This window comes from Bos indicus, chromosome 15, assembly GCF_029378745.1.
Source record: "Bos indicus isolate NIAB-ARS_2022 breed Sahiwal x Tharparkar chromosome 15, NIAB-ARS_B.indTharparkar_mat_pri_1.0, whole genome shotgun sequence".
In the NCBI taxonomy this organism is placed as follows: domain Eukaryota; kingdom Metazoa; phylum Chordata; class Mammalia; order Artiodactyla; family Bovidae; genus Bos; species Bos indicus.
In genome coordinates this window covers 58,651,035-58,670,664 of record NC_091774.1, presented here as the reverse complement: position 1 = coordinate 58,670,664, position 19,630 = coordinate 58,651,035, and the positions used below count along the sequence as shown (strand labels likewise).

General features: G+C 43.0%; 1 protein-coding gene across 1 annotated transcript in view; it reads left to right on the top strand.

Moving 5' to 3' along the window:
* Positions 1 to 6,898: 6,898 nt before the first annotated feature.
* Positions 6,899 to 19,630, top strand: part of LGR4 (leucine rich repeat containing G protein-coupled receptor 4) — a 105,341-nt gene continuing 92,609 nt past the window's right edge. Inside the window, exon 1 of the mRNA XM_019975164.2 lies at positions 6,899 to 7,083. Coding sequence (XP_019830723.2) covers positions 6,899 to 7,083 — 185 coding nt within the window. The remainder of the gene's footprint in view (positions 7,084 to 19,630) is intronic.

Sequence of the window (19,630 nt, the reverse complement as noted above, 5' to 3'; positions counted from 1 at the left end):
GTTAAAACTTTGGCCGGAGCAAATGCTCAGCATGACTAGGTGATAATCTTCACAGTTTTCTACTCTGATTTTTCTCCCTTTACTTTTCTGTGATAAGGCCTGGCTGCTTTAATGCTCATTTAATTTTTTTTTTTTGCCTCATTCTTTTTATCATTAGTAGATTATGTAGATTAGTAGATTGTAGATTAGTAGATTATTATCACATGGACCTCGGGATCTACGAGCAGTTGTGTAATTCAGAAATTGTTGCCGACTCTCATTCTCTTCTTGGGTTAGATTTGAAATGGAAATATCAGGAAAAGAAAATCAGAATTAGAAAGGGTTAAGAATATATATTAGGTATATTGTGTATAGGAAAATGTTTCTGATACTTGTCCTAATATTTTGAAGTTTAGGGTCAATACGGGTCTTTAGAAGTACTGAATAGGACATCTGACTGCAGGATATTTGACCAGGTCAAGAAACTTAAGAAATTTTGAGGTGATGTTTTGAAAAGGGCTGGTTTCAAGAATGGTCTTCAGTCACACCAGAAGCCTTACTGCCAGTCACCACGTGCCAAGGTCCATCAGTTCTACACAGGTGGCAGAGGAAAGAGGTCCCATAAGCCCAAGTTTGACCACTTGTATGGCTTAAAAAGATAGTTTTAATTTTTCAACAATTTGATATTTTTATTTTTTGTGTGTGATTCAAGATAATCATTGTAGTTTAAACTTATCCCTAAAAAATAGATGCTATTTCCTGTGCAAAACAGGACCACTCTAGAGACATTGAGACTCCAAAGAAAAGGACAAGTAAGTGAGACACTAAGACTGCAAGCCTCTGAGGCCCAGTGTGGGAGTTCCACCAGCCCAGAGCCCTGGATCCAGATGTGGAGGCAGCAGAGCATAGAAACAAGCATTTACCTTGAGGACTCAGTTGTTAGAGTAGGGACATAACAGTTGTCTGAGGGGTAGGGATTAGACTTGATATTATTTCCTTATTTCCTGGAATCTATTATGTTTTGAAGTGTTTATGTATGGATCAGATCAGATCAGTCCCTCAGTCGTGTCTGACTCTGCGACCCCATGAATCTCAGCACGCCAGGCCTCCCTGTCCATCACCAACTCCTGGAGTTCACTGAGACTCACGTCCATCGAGTCAGTGATGCCATCCAGCCATCTCATCCTGTCGTCCCCTTCTCCTCTTGCCCCCAGTCCCTCCCAGCATCAGAGTCTTTTCCAATGAGTCAACTCTGCGCATGAGGTGGCCAAAGTACTGGAGTTTCAGCTTTAGCATCATTCCTTCCAGAGAAATCCCAGGGCTGATCTCCTTCAGAATGGACTGGTTGGATCTCCTTACAGTCCAAGGGACTCTCAAGAGTCTTCTCCAACACCACAGTTCAAAAGCATCAATTCTTCGGCGCTCAGCCTTCTTCACAGTCCAACTCTCACATCCATACATGACCACAGGAAAAACCATAGCCTTGACTAGACGAACCTTTGTTGGCAAAGTAATGTCTCTGCTTTTGAATATGCTATCTAGGTTGGTCATAACTTTCCTTCCAAGGAGTAAGCGTCTTTTAATTTCATGGCTGCAGTCACCATCTGCAGTGATTTTGGAGCCCAGAAAAATAAAGTCTGACACTGTTTCCACTGTTTCCCCATCTATTTCCCATGAAGTGATGGGACCGGATGCCATGATCTTCGTTTTCTGAATGTTGAGCTTTAAGCCAACTTTTTCACTCTCCTCTTTCACTCTCATCAAGAGGCTTTTTAGTTCCTCTTCACTCTGCCATAAGGGTGGTGTCATCTGCATATCTGAGGTTATTGATATTTCTCCCAGCAATCTTGATTCAAGCTTGTGTTTGTATATGTACATATAAAAACCCATAAATATGTATGTATGTATAGATACATACATAATTTTAATAACATAAACAGCTTTGAGGGCTTCCCTGGTGGCTCAGCGATAATCTGCCTGCACTGCAGGAGTTGTGGGTTGGACCCCTGGATGAGGAAGATCCCCTGGAGAAGGAAATGGCAACCCACTCCAGTATTCTTGCCTGGAGAATCCCATGGACAGAGGAGCCTGGCGGGCTCAGTCCATGGGGTTGCAAAGAGTCGGACATGACTTAGCGACTAAACAACAGCAACGAAACAGCTTCAAACATCAGGTGGCGGGTCTGGCACGGATGCTTTTCATAAAGTCAACAGCTATTATTCACCCATCATGTGACTGCATCAGGTCAATATTTGGAGTGTCTTTTGGATGGGAGGTACCATAAACCCTAAGCATCCAGGACGACTTGTACACCATTCATTCTAGAAAGAGAGGCATGTTTAAGCTTGCAATGGACTCTTAAGGGCTCCTGCAATATAATCTTCACCATGAGCTCACCACGGAGACCAGAAGTTTAAAAGTGCTTAATGTCAACAGGCAAGGAAAGACGGTTACATTTGAGGCGTGTCTTTCTGAATTTTACATAATCCTACAAATGGTTTTAAAAAATAATTAGATTTCAATAAAGGATTAGCACCTATAAAACAGGGTTGGGAAACTGTATGGCCCACGGGCCAGAACTAGTCCAACATGTGTTTTTGCCAAAAAAAAAAAAAAGGTTTTATTGGAACACAGCCACATTTATTTGCTTACATATCATTTATGATTGCTTTTGTGCTACAATGGCAGAGTTGAATAGTTATGACAGAGACCATGTGGTCCACAAGGCTCCAAATATTTACTGTCTGGCCCTAAACTAGAAAAACAAATATAAGCAACTCAACAGAAAACAAACAGGCAAAGGAAACAAATAGGCAGTATATGGAAGAGCACACCAAATGCCCAATAAATACATGAGAAGATGCAGTTGTAATCAGGGAAATTCAATTTAAACTACACTTTGATTTTATTTGGTGTGCATCAGGTTCACAAATATTTAAGTCTTAAAACATTAGTATTGGTAGGAAGTAGAGTAATGAGGTTTCTTATTCTCTGCTGAAGGAAGGACAAGTAAGTACAGTCACATTGGAAAGCCATTTGACATCCAATAATGGTGAGTGTGTGAGTGTACCTAAGCTGCTGCTGGTAAGTCACTTCAGTCATGTCCGACTCTGTGTGACTCCATAGACGGCAGCCCACCAGGCTCCCCCGTCCCTGGGATTCTCCAGGCAAGAACACTGGAGTGGGTTGCCATTTCCTTCTCCAATGCATGAAAGTGAAAAGTGAAAGTGAAGTCGCTCAGTCGTGTCTGACTCTTCACGACCCCATGGACTGCAGCCTACCAGGCTCCTCTGTCCATGGGATTTTCCAGGCAAGAGTACTGGAGTGGGGTGCCATCACCTTCTCCTGTACCTAAGCTATGACCCAGAAATTCCACTCCTAGACACACACACATATATAAAGGAAAATACATTTTAGAGAATCTCTTGCATATATGAAAAAGGAGACTTGAACAAGAATATTCATGGTAGTAGTTTTAGAAAAAAAACCCAAAAGTTTAAATAGAATGGACAAATAAATACTGAGTTATTTTTAAATGGAATACTATGTAGTAATGAAAATGAATTAACAATAGCACATAGTTCATGAACATGGACAAAGCTCACAGGTTGAAGAAAACAAGTTGCTGAAGAATACAGAATGATATTCTTTTTAGGGATGCACACATACAAAAAGCATGAAAATATGCATGGGCATTAATGATGAAGTTTAGGCAAGGGCTTACTTCCAGGGAAAGAAAGAAGGAAAGGAATATGATTGGGGAGGAGTACAAAGGGAACTTCAACTACATTTGTAACACTGTATTTCTTAAGCTGACTGCTGTGAACTTAGATTTTTTTTCTTTTGTCATTTGGAAGTATTTTATAAAAAGTGAAATTCTGTACATTCGAGGACTTTTAATTTAGTCGTTATAGCACTCCCAGAGAACCCTCACAATCTCTGTTTTTGTTTCCTTAATAGAGCAGCCTGCAGAAGCATACACTTGCATAGGTCTGTATTTGTAAGAATGGGTGAGAGGGTGAGTGGGACCAAAGTCCAGCTTGTCCACGAGTCAACACACCTTGTACCCTCTGCCCCAAAGCCCCAAGATGAGCATCACCAGGAAGGGACGCCTCCTTCGTTGCTCCACTTCCTCTTATCTAGCCTGTGGATGCTACCTATTTACTCATCCATGGCATGAAAAGCTAGAAAGAAGAACCAGTCTGCAGGCAGAGTCTCTATTAAATTTATCTCTTGTCTGTCATCAAATTTTGGTTCATCTAGATATCATTCCAGGTCCTTAAGGGTTATGGAAAAGCTGATCATTTTTCTCTAGTTATCTGGGATAGTATCTTAAAAATCAGGGTGTGTTTTTTTTCTCTCTTCGGGCATCTTATCCAAGAAGCGAAGACTAATTGGCCAGTATAAAGCAAAGCATACATAATGTAGCAACTATATGAAACACTAAGACTGTAACATATCTTACCTCTTTTTTTCCTCTACCCATGTCCTTTGTTCCTAATATTTTCTCTTCTTAGACAAGCTGCAAATTTGAATCCTCCTTTCTTACCTTCGTCATCTCCTAGATAATAGAAATGTGTTCTTCAATAAAATCTATATCTCTCCCTTTTCCAAAATCCAAATCTCTCCTTTCACTTGAGTTCCCAGCCCTAAGATCTTATTCCTTGAAAGCAAAGGATAAAGTTCCCGACTTGACATGCATCAAAACGTTGATTTCGAGGCTTTAAAGCCTATTAAGATGTTTTGCAGTTTTAGTCAAGTTTTGCATGTGATTCTTATGCTTACTAAAGTTTAAAGAAAGGAAACGAGTTATTTGGCCAAAATAAGATCAATCAGTATAACATATTATTATTATAAAAAAAGAAGATAATGATATCTTGGCAAGAAAATTCTGTTGTAATGAAAGAGAAGTGTTAAAGGAATCAAAGAAACAAAATTAACAGTTTTCACTTGCTCCTGAGAGTTGCCAGCAAATAATGGAAGTGATTTAGACAATGGAATCCAGTTTAGAGAAGGCTCCAAGGGTACCATACAAGGAACCAGGAGCCCAGGAGCTGTTCTGTGATGATATTGGACAGAGCACAGTATCTGCAAGCTTCCGATTTTTTTTTTTTTTTTCCGATTTCTTATCCATAAAACCAGAGGGTTGTCCAGCTACCTTTAAATTCTCTTTCAAACCTACAACTATAGGAAACAGGTCGTTCCTAAAACTTAAATTCAAGGCATATCTGTATTTATTTGACTGTCAAGCATGTCAAACAAGAATTTATTGTTACTCATATGCCCAACTGGCATTATTTTAAAATCTGAATGTAAGGATGATGGAAAATTTTCATTTAAAATTTTCGGGTCTGTATCAACTTATTTCTAGTTTCTTTAATTTTACTTATATGACATGAGTAATCAACTTGATGAGAGTGAAAATTTTAACTCTGCCTACCTTAAAATATGTGTGGGAAATGTCTTCAAAATTGAGAAAAATAACTCAAAATCATAGTGGACAGCAAGAAAGGAGGTGCCTACAAAGCACTAGTTGGTACAAACAACAATAAAAAAAAAAAAAAAAAAACCAATAACGTGGGGTCTATTATGCCATAAAAGTCCAGAAGAGGAAGGAATACTGATAATAACACCAAAGTTGCTGCTGGCTTCTCAAGGGTAGTTCCTAGCACTGTTTCGTCGTCTGGAAAAATTGTCCAGTGTTCAGAAACATCACTTCTGTTGACCCTAACAAGATTCCTGTGTTCCAGGGTTTTGAAGTAGGTGAGAAAATAGTCTGCGTCGAGGGTCACCAAAACTCCATATAGTGGATAGCTAATGCTAAGACTTAGCTACTCAGTGCATATCGAGATAGGTATAAAGACGTTAGGTGAAGGGAGAGGTTCGTGGGGGGTACACTGTTTTAATTTTAGTATATAGGTGAAACAAATATTTATGCCAGATTAAGAGAAGCCTGTTCCATCCTCTTTAAAATCTTTTCCCCATTGGTACAGCTCCCAGAGTCCTCACCATTTGGAGCAGCACAGTCATTTGAAACTTAACTGAACGCTGGAGGCAAGTTCTACTTTTCAGGTCGTCCAATTTAGGAGATCCAGTTTCTGCAGAGGGAAGAAAACAAGTGTGTGTATGGGGGAAAACCAGATTCTACGTCTTCAGATCCTTCTACCTTCGATCCACAACCTGCCACGCAAATCGAGCCAAGTCAGGGATTTCTGCCTAGAACTACCACCACCACCACCACCTTGTCACTCACGCCCGATACACACGCCCTTCTGGTCCACTCTCGGCCAATGGTGGCTCCTCTCCTCGCATAGTAATGAGCTAGAGACCTCCCCCGGCCAATGGCGCTCCGGGAGAGGGGTTAGTTTTGCATGTACCTAAGTGATTTGCATAACCCAGCGGCTGGGGGCTTGGGAACCCGAGCGTGCAACCCTAGAAGGGAAAAAGGACCGGAGGAGATCGAGCCGCGGCTGCGAGAAGAGCGAGAAAGAGCCTGGGTGTTTGTGCGAGAGCCGGGCGGGGGCTGGGGCGAGGGGCCGGCATGGCTGAAGTCTGCGCTCCGCAACCTTGAAGAGCGGCTGCGGCGGGAGGCCGGGGACCAGGAGGCGGGTGCGATGGCAGAGCGCGGCCCCCGCAGCTGCGCCCGGCCGGGCCGGCTGGCCTGAGCCGCGGGAGGACCTGGGGCTGCCTCTGCGCTTCCATGGAGCAGCGGGAAGGGCGAAACTCCGGAGCGCCGCGTTCCTGCGCTGCTGCCGCGGACTGTTGAAGGAGCCGAGCCCGCGTGACTGCCGAGAGAGGAGAGCCCCCGGCCCAACCCGCAGGCCTGCCGCCCAGGGCGGCGGGGGGCGTCGGAGGGCGGCGGAGGCGCGCCGAGCGAGCGGCGCCGCGGGAGAGGCCGGCGCGGGTGGCGGCCGCAGCAATGCCGGGCCCGCTGGGGTTGCTCTGCTTCCTCGCCCTGGGGCTGCGCGGCTCAGCCGAGCCCAGCGGCGCGGCGCCGCCTCTCTGCGCGGCGCCCTGTAGCTGCGACGGAGACCGTCGGGTGGACTGCTCCGGGAAGGGGCTGACGGCCGTGCCCGAGGGGCTCAGCGCTTTCACCCAATTGCTGTGAGTCGGGCTGCGGGGGCGCCCGGGGTGAGGGCGCCGGGGGGCGGAGCCAGTGGCAGATCCCATCCCACCCCCACCCCCCGCAATGTGCCGAGGAGGGGGGGGGGAGGGGGCGCCGGCACCTCTTTGGCACTCACTCCAGCGCCACGGGCTTCCCCAGCTTTGCCAATCCGGGTCCGAGACCCGTGTAGCTTTTTTTCCCAGGCTTTAAGGGCACGATCATCAGCTCCCCCACACCCCCTAACTCTCAAGTGCATCTGGGGCCGAGGAGGAAAGAGGAATCTGGAAACGCTTGCCCTTGGCAACCTTTTCACGCGACTTTCTCTTCTCACCCGGGCCCCCTGCTCAGCTGGCAAGAGCTTTGCAGGCGTTAGGGGTGAGGGCGCCTCGAACTTGGCCCGAGTCTGAGACCGAGGAGGTTTTCGTGGGGAAGCACCTGGAGCCTCCCGAGTTCCAGCATGTGGGGAGAAGAAACACCTGTACGGTAGTCAGGGCCAGTGGCCTTCCTGTTTGGCTCTGTCCGGGGAGAGCAACCTGGCACCTGGGTCCGCTTGCACTCCGGACTCATCAGCCAGCGCCTGGGGTTCTGGAGCGCGCGGGGAAGCCAGGCCAAAACAAGGGAGAAGGAGGGGAAATTGCAGGTTTCTCTGAATGTATTAGTCTTCTTACCCAACAAGGCCTTTTAAAGAAGGAATGCTGACCTGAAGTACAGGATACTGGAGGAAAATGAAAGTACTAGAGCATAAACTCTGCCCGTCTCGAAAGGTAGCCGTTTTCTGTTGTTGCTTAACCAGGAGAACTTTCCTTTTGAGCTCCCCGAGGTTGGGGAAGTCGCTCAAATGGTTCTGACTTCCACAGACCCTCTCCACAAATGGGGACAGTCTCTGCTTTTAGACATTCGCTTCAGAAAAGAAGAATCTGAAATAGGTGCCGGAGGTGGCATTGGCAAATGGCCTCCGTAGAGAAAGAGTAGGATAATTGAGTGCCGGGCTTGGGGTAGGCTCCTGTTCCTCCTTGTGCTGTGTGGCCAGATTAAATCAAGGGCAGTGAAAGAACTGAGAGAGAAAGGGGTTCTGAAAGGCCTTGGGTAAAGGGAATTTCCTTTTACCTTATACCTCCTGAGGGGGATCTCTTAGACCTAGACAGTTGGAAAGAGCAGACCCCCATGGAGAATCCTCTCTATTCAGGCCAGAGTATTGCTGTCTCCAGGTGGGTGGTGGGAACTGTTCTGCTTGCCGTCTGCCAATGGGTGTTTTTTTTTTTTTTTTTGAGTATTGTGGCCAGTTGCCTTGGAACCGGTGTCATTCTTTGGCCACCACCACTCCTCTTTTTTTATCCCCCTCCTTTCAGCTTGAAGTTACATAATTGAAGTCATTTTCCTTCAATAAGGTGAAATTTAACTTTTCCATGAAAAATGTTAACTTTGCAGTGAGGAGCATTTTGCCTACAAAAGATACATTATGTGGAAAAGTTGGGGTGGGAGTGGGGAACCAGAAGGAAAGAAGACTAGGTAGAGGGGATGGGACTGTTTTTTCCCCCAAGACCTCTTTAAACTTTTAGGGAATTCATTGCAGAAGAGGTACCTTTCCCTGACAATTCTTTCAAGCCCCAGAGAGAAAAGCATACTTTTACTATTTTGACCAGTTGAAAAGACCTTGTGAGCAGATTCCTTGAGTTTTAATGACTAGTCTTGCCTGCTCTGTAAGGAAAAGGGCTGTTTTACCTTATTACCTAAAAAGCACAAAGAAATACAACATTTTTATGAGAGTGCACTCCTTGCTATACAGCATCAGACATCTTTCTTTAGAATTCACCAATGTCCTGTTTTTGACTTTGAGCCTTACACAAGTGACTGGATGGCTTGGGAAACATGAAGATAATTGGCACCAGTCCAGATCAGATTGCCTAAACTAGCATCATCGTAGCACTTTCTGAGCTGTGGTAGTGGGCACTTGTGTTACATTTTCTTCTTCACTTCATGACCTGTAGAGTATTATACACCTGACAACTCCTTATTTCACCTGAATACTCTCCATTTCACCCTTAAAAGTATATGTTATATGACCAGTGCATGTAAAGGGCGTCACAAGGTCAGTATATTTGCATTTTGGAAAATCAGTGACTTCAAAAGCCACATTGGGGAGGGGTGGGTGCTATGATCTGCCCATTCAACAGTTGATCTTACAAGACATCTTGGAATCACCCGTGGTCTGTTTGCAAGTACTTCTGATTTGCTGTCCCATCACAGCTTTGGTGAGCCTAAGCTACACACCAAGGGACTAGATCAAGGGTTCCCAAACTTTGATTGACTGATTTTCTAACTTCTGGAGCATGGGCACCAAGGCCTATTTAGTTATCCGTAAAATGGTAATCACAAAAATAGAAGTCAAAACGATGAGACTATAATTTTAAATCAGTTCTTGTATTTTTTTGTCATTCATCAGTGGCATCTCACCTTCACCTCACTCAGGGGTGTACACATCCCATATTGGAGACTCTTGGTCGACAGAGCAGGGATTTTATTTTATTCAACGTGGAGTTGCACAGAGCCCGGTACCCAGGAAGCACTTTAAAAATGTTGCAGTGAATAAATAAGGACTTCAGGGCACACCAAGGGGCAGAATTGGGGATTGGAATTCAGCCCTCATTCCCACACGGGATTGCCAAACTCCGCATTCTCAGCATTTAGCCTTTTGTCCAGATCTGAGAAGGCCCCAGAGTGAGGAGGCTACCTGCTTCTTCTCCTTCAGGCTCGTTTAAACTTGTTCAGTCTAACAGTGTCTATTTCCTGCCGAAAGCTGCTTTATCCAAGTCTAGGGGCAAAATCAGATCTAATCCTCAGTATTGTTGATGAGATTCTTGTGTTCACAGCATCGGCTGCACCTGTAGTGATTATTTATATTTCGCAGCAGCAGTTCCCCATCCTGTGTCACAGTGCAATGGCTTGTCACACTTCACCCTGACATGTTTGAAAGGAAGTGCTCTGACTAGTATTAAAATTCCAACGTGTATTTTTAATCAAAAAGATTCAAGGTTATTCCTCTATTAGATCTAATAAGGTCTGTCTTAATCACCTGTGTTCCAAGATTCTTGATGGGGAGATAAAGAGATGAAGTCACGGTGGAGGTGGGGAAGGGATTGTGAATGTATGTTCTCTGGTTTGTGTGGCCACAAAATTTGAGACCTGTAGGGACACAAATTTCCACATCCTAGGTTATATCTGGTGCATAGTTTTAGGATTATAAAGGCTGTTTCTGTGGCTTTGTGGAGAGGGTAGTGGGTTTGAGCTCTTGACTGTAATAGTTCTTACCATGCTACTCAGTAATTGGGTGGCCTTGAGCAAGTCATTCTACCTTTTTTTTCGGGAGGTGGGTGACAGTTTTTCATTGGAAAAATGAAGTCATTGGATTCCCTAGGTCCTATTTAGGCTGCTTGTAGCTTCCAGATGTTCTATGATTTTATAATCCTTTCACAATTTTAGGATGGCAAGGTGACTATAGCGTTCTGCTGCTTTCGTGAAAAGATCCCAGAAGGATCTGAATATCCTTCTAGTTGAAGTTGCACAAGCCTATTTATTGCCACTCACTCCGAGGAAGAGTTCTTTGTGTTTAGAAGTGTGTGTTAGGAAATTTGCCATGGAGACTTGTTGCAGAATGCCTGACTAGCTAAGGCGCTTTGCTGGGGTAGAATAGCCCCGCTTGTTTCCTGTCGGTATGGCTTCACACTTGGAAAATAAAATCACTCTGTTTCAGTAATTTGGATACTGTACAAAAAGTTACTCAACGTCCTCACTTCCATGTAATTAGTCATAATCTCTCCAGCCTTCACAGTGTGCGTACCCTGTACAGAGGCAGGTTAGCAAGCTTTCTATATAAAATTGATGGTTACCTGAGGGGCTTTGAAGGGTTTTAAAAAATAATCTGTTGTTTTTTCTTCTTTGGGAAGCATCATCTCAAATTCTTCCCTAAGGTGTACTTTTTTCATGATACCAAGCACCTTTCTTTTAACAGTATTATTTGAAAATATTTTCTTACGTTTCCTCTAATGTTAGTTGTATTCCCAGGTAGGTCAGTAATCAGTGGCTAAATGTTTATGCCTTTTTTGATGGTCAAGTCTTGATATCTTGGTGTCTGAATTACTCTCTGTAAATTTCATTGTTAGCTTATTTTCTGTGGGCTGTCTTTCTAGAGAAGTATTTGTGTTATATACCAGGCAACTTTGTTCTAAACAAGGGCAATATATGAACATCTTTAAGTACAGGTCCTTCATTCCACAAACTAGTGAACTGCTGGATTTTCTTTCAATTCAAGAGGAAAGAGCATTCTGCTGGGAATACAGAAAGCTGGTTTCCAGATCTGTCAATAAATCACACAGGTGACCTTGAGTGGTGACATACTTAACCCTTCAGGGCCTTGGTTTCTTCACCTGAGAATAAGGAAGTAAACAACTCTTACTGCCAAGAGTTTTCTTTCTGTTTGATTTGAGTTTTTCCCAATACGTTTGTCTGATCTCTCTCTTGTGTTAAGAGTAGTGTAGGTGTCTCAATCCTGAAATCTCTCCCCCACCCCAGAACACTTCTCCAATTGTCCAACTCTACTGGAATGTGTCCATTGACTGGGAAACACACTGCCTCACAAGGCAACAATGTGCTGGGTGTGGTCTGAGTTGTACCCAGGGTTTAAACCAGTGACTCTCCTTCTGGGGCTCCTGAAGGCTTGTGGTAACCACTAATATTTTATGATTCTCAGCCCAACTCAATGCTAATGACAGTTATGGTATCACAAGCATTTAATGTCCAGGCACTTGGCTCTTACCATTAGAGTCATAAGGTAACATTTGACAACTTAATCTCTTAGGGAAGATCAAAGTTCTGTACTAGTAGGTGGATCCAGGCAAGTTTGGGCATTTTCTTGGCCTCTGTCAGGTTATCTCTCAAATTCTTATTTTAGTCATCTTTATAGTAGAAAGCACTGACAGCCTGCGAGTTTGGATTTTGGTCTTTGGTCTCCTTGGTTGTGCTTATTTATCCTTTTATTCCCGTTTTTCTTATCAAGAAGTAATGGATATTGGTGACTAATGGCTCTCACTGCTTTCAGTCTCTCTAAATCTGTATAGATGGTCTAGCAAGTTGTAAGACTCTTTCAGTGACTCTGAAATTTTTCCAAGACTGTTTTTCACTTTTTCTCTTTAAAAAAAAGATATATTTCCATAAAAGCTCAGTATTTATCAGTATACCTGGGTTAAAAGTTAAACCCTCCCCAATGTGCCTTTAACTCTGGAAAATGTAACTAATGTAACTTGATAAGACAGCTTTTCTTTTCATTTTTTTTTTTAAACTAGAGATCAAGGTTTTGACTTTAGAAATGTATTATCTAGCTTGCTCTTTAATTGCCTCCTGCAGCCTTCAAGTTTTCGGCGATGCCAAAAGCTTGTTTTCCTATATAGACAAGGGTATGGCTAATTTTTTCCCTTTTTCCCCCCAGTTTTGTTCAGTGAAGTGTAGTTTTTCGAAAGATTCATTGAGGATAATAAAATACTTTAGCTTTAAAGTCTGTCAGTGAAGAAAAAACAGTTAAGGCATTTAACAAATCAGTACTCTTACACAATAACTAATTTGTTTGCCTTCCCAGATATTTCTTTTGTGTTTCAACACTTGATGGGCAGACAGCAGGCCAGGTATCCGCTCTACTGTCTGAAATTGAATGAATTCAAAACTGAGTTTAGAAATGATTTTCTAGTTCATATACATTTAGTAACATCTCAACTTTCTAAAGACTTGAGCAAGTTACTACTCAAATACCCTCTTTAAATGGCAAGATGTGGTTATCTTGTAGTGTACTCTGAAATCACCCACCCATAGACAAATATTTGTTATTAAACTTTTTATATGGCTGGGACTGTTTTTAGCAAATGTATAGAAGTATTGTGCGTTCTGTACAGGCAGTTAAAACTCTGAATGGGTGGTTGTTTTTAGTCTCTAAAGTATGTTTTGATACCGTTACATATTTTACTAGTTAAAAGAGCATGCTAGCCTAGTCCCTCCACCCCTGCAGTAAGATTTGTCTTTTGGCATCTCTTATTTTAAATGCAAATGATTGGGGTTCAGGTATGTCCATCTAAGAGTATAATGAACATTAAAAACATATATTTTGATAGTTCTCTTAGCTTTACTGTACTGAAAGATCTTGTGAGAAAAACATTGAACCACCCGTCTTGGCAGCTATGTTGGCCCATTAAGAATATAAGAATATCCTTGTAAGGAAATGTAAACCATAGATATTTTGGGAGGCAGCTGGACCAAGACAGTATACGTTTAGATCCCAGTCTGGTCTGCTGTCTGTGCTAGTGAGAAAACATGTAGTGGGAAAGCATATTTAATCTATTATGGGATAGTTAATGATACTTTATCCTTCATGTTTCATTTGTATTTAAGTATTCTGAATCAAGTAAAAAGTTAAGTAATCTCCTTGAGTTTTAGCTCCCCCCGCCTTTATTTTTACCCTAGGAGAATGTAGCTTTTTTTAAACAAAGTTTTAAATATAAAACTGACCATTAAAAGAATGGAAATGCACACTGACAGCAGAATATTTTTATTCTTTGAATCAGATTTCAGAGCCTGGGATCCAGAAAAATCGTAAGTTGGATTCTCCCCATTCCTGTATATTTTTAAAGTCTTCTGTGGGGAAATTTTCCTTTCCAGGTAGGGCAACATAACTTTGGCAAGGAGATGGCACCTTTCCCTTGGTGCTGTGGGAAGCATGACTGAGGAATGGGCCTAGGATTGCTTGGGACCCCACTTGTCCATTCCCTCCAGGGTCTGAGGACCCACATGGAGCTCTCAGTATAAGCCACAGTCACCCAGTACAAGTGGTGACATCTGACTGCCCTGAAGAGCTTGACTGGAGCTGTTTTCCTAGCAAGATAGACAGTTGGCCATCAGAAGTTTCACTCTGATTCACACTTCTTGTTTGGAAGTGCAAGGTAGGAGGTGTGGTTCCAAGTTGGCAGTCTTCTCTCTGAAACAGTGGAGATTGGGCTATGATGTTGATTAACTTCTGGCTTTACCTATTTACCTACCAGGTAAGCTTCATGCTAAAAGGCCCTCAGAGAAAGTATATAAATGATATGGATACTATGAGAAGGGCTTGGCAGACTAGATTTTTCTCAGGAGAGAGGAGACCTCCTTTTCAGGCTCTTCTTATCTCACATCAAGCATGTACAGAATTCTACAATTTGATCAGAGTTAAGAAAGGAATATTCAATGCATTTTAACATTTAGTATCATGTTTTAAAGCTTGATTTCCCTGGTGGCTCAGATGGTAAAGAATCTGCCTGCAAGGCAGGAGACCAAGGTTCAAACCCTGGGTTGAAAAGATCCCCCAGAGAAGGAAATGGCAACACACACCATTATTCTTGCCTGGAGAATCCCATGGACGGAGGGGCCTGGTGAACTACAGCCCATGGAGTCTCCAAGAGTTGGTCATGACTGAGTGACTAGTGCTTTCACTTATTATAAAAACATTACATGTGGATTTACTGACTGGAACTTAGCAGTTTATTATAATCCCACTTCTCATCTATTCGGTGCTACTGCTAGTTCGTCTCGTTTGATTAGTGGTGTGTGTTTTAAAATCTTAATGTTTTCTTATCTTTGTAACAAAGAAAAACTTTTCAGGTTGGTCTTCTGCTCTCCTCAAGGTCATTTTGGATCCATGGTCTCATAATCCAGTTTTTTATGTCACTGTCTACTCTTCAGTGTTCTTTTTATGCACCTGTTTTTATGAACAAGACTTCAGAAATGGTTTAATTTTTGAAAGTGTGGTTTCCAGGAATCAAGACCTCTGAGATCCTCAATCTGCGCACTTGGGGAGATCATTTTTTTTTTTTTTTTAAAGAATTAAAAAAAATTTTGGCCACACTGACTCTTAGTTGCTGTGTGGGCTGTCTTCATTTGCAGCAAGTGGAGGTAACTCTTGGCTTCTCTTGTTGCAGAGCACAGGCTCTAGGCATACATGCTCAGTAGTTGTAGAGCACAGGCTTAGCTGCTCTGCAGCATGCAGGCAGATTCTTTACTTCTGGAAGCTTCCCTGATATCCACCAGGGAAGTCCTGGGGATATCACTTAATCCCTTGGGCCATCGGCTTTTCCATCTGCAAAAGGAGTTCACTTGACTTCAAGGGTCATATGTAAGAAATTTCAGCATGACCTGTTTGAGTGACCGTAAGAGAATCCTTTGGACTGCAGGGAGATCCTAAAGGAAATAAGTCCTGAATATTCATTGGAAGTAGTGATGCTGAAGCTGAAACTCCAATACTTTGGCCACCTGATGTGAAGAACTGCTGCTGCTAAGTCGCTTCAGTCGTGTCCGACTCTGTGTGACCCCATAGACGGCAGCCCACCAGGCTCCCCCGTCCCTGGGATTCTCCAGGCAAGAACACTGGAGTGGGTTGCCATTTCCTTTTCCAATGCATGAAAGTGAAAAGTGAAAGTGAAGTCGCTCAGTCATGTCTGATTTTTAGTGACCCCATGGACTGCAGCCCACCAGGCTCCTCCCTCCATGGGATTTTCCAGGCAAGAGTACTGGAGTGGGGTGCCATTGCCTTCTCCAATGTGAAGAACTAACTCATTTGAAAAGACCCTGATGCTGGGAAAGATTGAAGGCAGGAGGAGAAGGGGATGACAGAGGATGAGATGGTTGGATGGCATCACTGACTCGGACGTGAGTTTGAGTAAACTCCGGGAGTTGGTAATGGACAGGGAGGCCTGGCGTGCTGCAGTCCATGGGGTTGCAAAGAGTCGGACACGACTGAGCAACTGAACTGAACTGAAGGACCCATTACATTATGTCATTTCCTTGGCGAGTGACTAAGCAGTTGTCTATGTGTGCTATCCCTTTAAGTAATTTAGATTTAGAATTCTAAACTCTGTTTCTCTGGTTCTTTGAATGTATATCAGGTTCATAGCCTGTTGGAAACTTCACAGTGAGCCTCATACTAATGGGAAAATGTCTCCTTGGCTAGCAGACTTTTCATTCAGAAAACTGTAAAGATCCTGGTGGAGAAAGGACAATGTGTATGTTTTTATCAAGATCCCTTCTTGTAGGTGGTGCTGCTCCCTTTGCAACAAGAAAGCCTAATGGTTGGAGGTTACAGTTTCTCTAGAGGAGAGAGCTCAGGGAAAATCATGCTTTCTTGCCTTAGTCTCTGGCTGGCCATTGCTTCCCTGAGATGGCTGGTCAAGTCAAAGGATGCTCTCCTAATAGGCGGACACCTTGTTTCTCCTCATTGTAAATGGGCAGGTAACCTGAGACAGTGTCAGTGTGATCTTTATTTATTTTTTTAAATTTAATTAATTATTTTCTGGCTGTGCAGTCTTCGTTGCCGCATGAGGGTTTTCTCTAGTGGGGGCTGCTCTTCCTTGCGGTGCGTGGGTTTCTCGTTGTAGCGGCTTCTTATGTTGCAGAGCGCGGGGTCAGCAGTTGTGCTGTGCTGTGGGCTTAGTTGCTCCACAGCGTGTGGAATCCTCCCAGACCAGGGATCCAACCCGTGTCCCCTGCACTGGTAGGTGGATTCTTAACCATTTGACCACCAGGGGAGAAGATGTAATCTCTAGACACTCATTTTCTGCTTCCAGACTTTCGAACACTGAGGATTTTCATGCAGTAAATTTAAGAAACCTCATGCCAGTGAGTGCCCAGCAGTTTCTCATCACTTTCCATATTGGGGATGGATAAGATTTGTTCAGGTTTGACAGTTTAGCTGGGTTCTTGTCTCTTCATATCACTTTGTAACAATATGCAGATTATAAGATTACTTTCTCTTTTAAGTACTTTGATATTTTACTTGTTATTGGATACCTGTGTTTTGGTTTTTTTTTAATGTTTGAGACCAATGCTTGTGTTTTATGGATAAAGAAAAGCTTATTATCCTTGGAGTAATTTTAGAACTAAAATCCCTTCTTTAAAATCTTTCACACATTGCTCAAAAGTTATATGACATTCTTGGTAAGCACACTTAAATCTTTCTCAGAAACCTTAAAAACTTTTCTGGGTTTCAGTTTAGCTCTGATTTTTGAAAATGAATAGTAAAGCCAGAGCAGCAGCTAACACATGCAAAAGTGCTAACAACCTATTTAGATTGGCTGAGGGTTTCAAATACAGTTGTGCATTTTCTACCCCAGTCTCTTTCTCTAAAAAAAAAAAAAAAAAAATGTTTGAGATGTTTTTCCCATTACCATCTTGACATCTGCCTGGTTACACATGAATAGCTTGACCCAGTCCCTCAGCAGGGAGACTACCATGGCCTTGCTTTCAATAGCCATGTCACTGACAAAGAAAACATATGGAATATTTCATCCCTGCCCTTTGCAAACAGTCTGGGGCTGTGAGGGCATGCAGCAGAAGGCTTCATCCTTCATGGTAAGTTGGCAAGTTTGTGTGCTAACCACAGGCTCTGCTGTTAGCAATCAGACTGTGTTTCCCAAAGCCCCATTACATTCTGTGGAAAGCCAATCTCATGTTTTGGATAAATCAGTGTCTAATATTAGTTTGATTTAACTTTATATGACCAGCTTCCATAGTGGGGTTTTCTACTAGATCAGTTATTTCACCAAAGGGAATTTGTGTGTGTATTTGGAATGTTTTAAGGCTATTCTCCCAGGTTTGATATGTGGCGTCCGTTTGATGGATAGAATGATAGAATATGCCTTGAGGACTGTCAGCCTTGATGTTTATCTTCTTGTCAATCTGCAGAAGGAGGTCCATTGATCATTCTCCTGCTAGCCAAGGCCCACCACATTGACCTTTAAGGTTTCTGTCGCATAGCACCAGCTTCTACTGGGGACTTGGTTTCAGTTCAGCGAGCATTAACGGCTTTGCTTTGTGGCATCTAAATCCACAGTGTGGAGGCTTGTCGGCAGGTGTAGCAGGAGAGGGCCAAGAATGTGGAAAAGAGGGGTAAATCAACTGCTGTCTTTTTCAGGTCTTCTTCTGCATTAAAAGAATTTGCCCTTGGCACTACCCTGGCTGATGTGGCATTGCAGAAGAGGGGGTGGAAAAAAGCAGCACCCTATGACACCAAAGATGAGAAGATTCATGACTTTGGCGGAGGAAATAACGACATAGATTTCGTCAGGGTCCTTTCCAGCCCTTAAGTTACCCGAGCTTGAATTTCTAGTTCTATTGTTTCTTAGACGTGCTGGCTGGTTTTGTCAAGAGTGGATGACAGCTTGAAAAGGAAGTGAGTTTTATCCCTGTTTTATCCCTGATAGAAGCAAATATTTAAATGTATACATCTCATCTAGAAGGTATTTCCTTTTAAAACATTTTTTAAATTTTATATTAAAGTATAGCCAATTAACAATGTTGTGATAGTTTCATATGGACAGCAAAGGGACTCAGCTATGTAGAAGATATTTCTGATGGTTCTTGCTCTCATTACTGAAAATTTGCTGTAAATCAACATGCTAAATAGACATTGCTGCCTCTCATGGTTTCTTATATGAATTCCTTTTGTAGTGCTTGATTATGATACATTTCCTTTAAATTTGGAAAGTTACATTTTAAGAAGTTCTTGGGAGTTTATATTTTAAAAACTTTTGGTTTTCCAATTATTCATGAATGAGTCTATTTGAGGTTCCCCTCACTTTCTGTTAGTGACTCTGTATGTTTATTCTAAAATAACTGGTGTTCCGTCTTCCTTCTTTGACTGCTTAACTGATCTTCGTAACTATGAATTCATGGAGAAAACTCCCCTAAACCTCTCAATCTTAAAAGCTCACCCTTACTAGTGTACAGGAATATAACCACCAACACTGTTCAGATCTAGAACATCCCCATCACCCCCCCTGTGCCCTTGGTAGTCAACCTGTCTCCCCACTTCTGGTCCCTGGCAACTGATGATCTCTCTTCTGCCTTGGGTCACATATTATTTTGCACTTACCAGAATGTAAGTCAGAGAAGGCAATGGCAACCCACTCCAGTACTCTTGCCTGGAAAATCCCATGGACGGAGGAGCCTGGTAGGCTGCAGTTCATGGGATTGTTGAGTCAGACATGACTGAGTGACTTCACTTTCCCTTTTCACTTTCATGCATTGGAGAAGGAAATGGCAACCCACTCCAGTGTTCTTGCTGGAGAATCCCAGGGATGGAGGAGCCTGGTGGGCTGCCGTCTATGGGGTTGCACAGAGTCGGACACGACTGAAGGGACTTAGCAGCAGTAGCAGCAGCAGAATGTAAGTGGTACATGGAAAGCAACAGATTATAGTCTTGTGCCTGGCTTCTTTGACTTACCGTAATGCGTTTGAGATTCTACCATGTCGTTACCGTCTTGTTGGGTTTCTATGTGTAATATTCCTTTTTATTGTCAAGGAGTATTCATTATATTTAGTAGAGTAGTGTGTTAGTCACTCAGTCATGTCTGACTGTTTGCAACTCCATGGACTATAGCCTGCGAGGCTCCTCTGTCCATGGAATTCTTCAAGCAAGAATACTGGAGTGAGTTGCCATTTTCTTCTCAAGGGGATCTTCCCGACCCAGGGATTGAACGT